The sequence below is a fragment of the Limulus polyphemus genome, unplaced genomic scaffold (genome assembly GCF_000517525.1).
Source record: "Limulus polyphemus unplaced genomic scaffold, Limulus_polyphemus-2.1.2 Scaffold371, whole genome shotgun sequence".
Classification (NCBI taxonomy): Eukaryota; Metazoa; Arthropoda; class Merostomata; order Xiphosura; family Limulidae; genus Limulus; species Limulus polyphemus.
The window spans coordinates 43326-45835 of NW_013665981.1; the positions used below are offsets into that span (position 1 = coordinate 43326).

General features: G+C 32.9%; 1 protein-coding gene and 1 non-coding gene across 4 annotated transcripts in view; both read right to left on the bottom strand.

The window, feature by feature from the left end:
* LOC106457768 (neuroglian-like) overlaps positions 1-2510 on the bottom strand; it is a 97792-nt gene that overhangs the window by 40613 nt on the left and 54669 nt on the right. For all 3 annotated transcript variants that reach the window (XM_013917212.2, XM_022383781.1, XM_022383782.1), the window contains exons 6-7: positions 1450-1610; positions 515-620 (exon numbers count right to left, since the gene is read on the bottom strand). In XM_013917212.2, the coding sequence (XP_013772666.1) occupies positions 515-620; positions 1450-1610 (267 nt within the window). The remainder of the gene's footprint in view (positions 1-514; positions 621-1449; positions 1611-2510) is intronic.
* Trnaq-uug lies at positions 2247-2318 on the bottom strand. The gene has a single exon. It is a non-coding gene; the product is annotated as a tRNA-Gln (tRNA).

Here is a 2510-nt window from a genome sequence, read left to right on the forward strand (position 1 = left end):
AATGGGTTGCCTTCAGATGTTGTATAGGCAGTAAATTTAAGTGAGTTTAAGAAAAAGCTTGATAAGTATATGAAAAGAGCTGGCTTTAAGATTTATTTTATTTTATTATTATTTTTTAACCATTTTAATTTAGTTTAGAGGATGGAACAACCGAGATGGACCAATAGGTCTCATGTTGTCCCAAAACATTATGTTATGTTAATAAGGTTCAAAATAGATAAGTTTAGCATTTCACTTTTTTTTTGTTGTTGTTGTTGATTGGAACAAAAGTAGAGGGTGAGAGCTTTAAAAGTTTTAACCTGAAGTTTTACCTGCAAATAAGGACCACACTTGCCTGCGGAATCGAATTAAGTCGAAATATTGAGATATAAATTCATATAGTGTGGATACATTTATTTATTACTTTGAATGTAATTTTTTGCAAATCACTTCTGTTATAATTACAAAGAGATAAAAAAAACTGTATAATCAAGTTTCATTTTAATGAACGGGAACTTTAAACTGTAAAACTTACGTGCCACCATAGATACACGCCATTTGTAATTCACTTCCCCAGAGGATTAGTTTATTAGCTGGGGAAACATACTGTCTCACTGGTTGTTGAGTAACGGGTTCCCCAACTGAATAAAAACAGTTACAAGAAAACTTATATTAATGAATTTAGAAAACTATGATTTGTTTTTATAAGGCAGATATTGTAAAGTTACACACATTTATGTATACAAAAATAGATTTTCTATTAGATTATTGTCATGGTTTTAAAATGATAAGCGTAGTTATAATGTTCAGTATGGAATGTTTGATAAACGTATATTGACGAACGTAGTTCATAAAGTGTACGGATTCTACTTCAAACATTCAGATTTAAGATGTATAACACTTAGGCTGGTGAAGTTGCTAGGTAGCTTGAGTAAATGTCATACCATAATAAGACCTGATAATAATTATTAAATCTTTAGTAGCCCTGTACAGGTTTTCAGTTGCATTTCAACCGCACACTTTGAGTGTGGTATGCTGCTGCTGACGATGCCTATCGCTTAGCAACTTTCACGCCACATAAAGCCTCAGTCAAAATGCTATTTATACCAGTCGTTTATAAGACAAATGTTATGGTGTAAAACTTATAAGCTGGCAAAGCATTATCTCTTGATGTTTAGTTTACGTGACGATATTACATCACAATGAAACTGTAAACCTAGATCATCTGATGAATTATTGAATCGTTCGCAGTGCGTGCAACATGCTAAGTGTGGTTGAAATGCCATTGGAAATTGGAAGCCCGTGAGGGCCAAGAAAGAAATATGTGATATCAATAGGTGAACATAAAATGAGTTATACTGTTAGTATTAATATATGAACAATAAGTGGCTAATTCATATAATACGTTTCATTTAGACTTAATGAATAAATGTGAACTTCAGGTAATTTTCAAAAAGCAGAAGAACTTACTTTCTCTTGGAATGACAATTAGTTTTCTTTTATTCCCCGTTTTTAGTTCATTCCGAAATAATGATGACACAAAACAAGAGTAAACGGCGTCATTAAGGCTGTCACCCAAGGTAACATAGGAAAAGTGTAAGCCTCCCTCAGGATCTAAAGTCACTCGTGAACTGTTGAAAAGTTTGATGGAATTTAAACAACAAACACATGGAAAATCAGATAAGTTAGCTTTACTTAATTGATTACTAAACATCAACTTTAAACTAACTAGTGAAAAACCACAGTAAGCTAGCTCCTAACACACACACACACATATATATATATATATATAAACAACAACACCATAGACCAGCGCGATCAATATATTAATAATTTTCAAAGGTCGACGGTCCAAAAAACTTAAATGTTTAAAATTACAGACTAAACGTTTAGTTTATTAACTTTTAAAATAAAAATTATTGTGTTAAAATGTATTGTTACCAATGGCGGGAAAGGTATTAACCCCTCCCCACCTAGCTCTTACCGACCAACATACAGTATATATGATTATCTAAGTGTATAAAAACGTTGGCTCACTGAAATCGAGACAAGTTAATACTGTAACGTCTCCGTTCGTTAGTTGATTTTCCGTAACTTCATTCCGACGAAACTTTAGCGACACAAGTCCTTTCTTAAATAAAACTGGTTTATTCTTTCCGAATACAACTTTACGATACACTCAGCTTCAACAGTCGCGCTATAACAAACGCTATATCTCACGTGGCCAACAATATTTTGACCGCATACATTCAATTAACTAAAACTTCAGGTTCCACCGAGATTTTAACTCGGATCCCTGGATTCAAAGTCCAGAGTGCTGACCACTACACCATGGAACCATCTGAAAATTTCGTTAATGCCACTGAAGATATCATTAACCAGAGTAGAACTAACACAAAAATCCTTACATTGTTTTAAAGTCAAAATAGTTTTAAAGACACAAAAATTTAGTGTTTCACGAACTTCTGTCCACTGAATGTTTCTGGTGTTTATATATATCCGGTAAAGACTTTCCAAAATTAACGTTACAA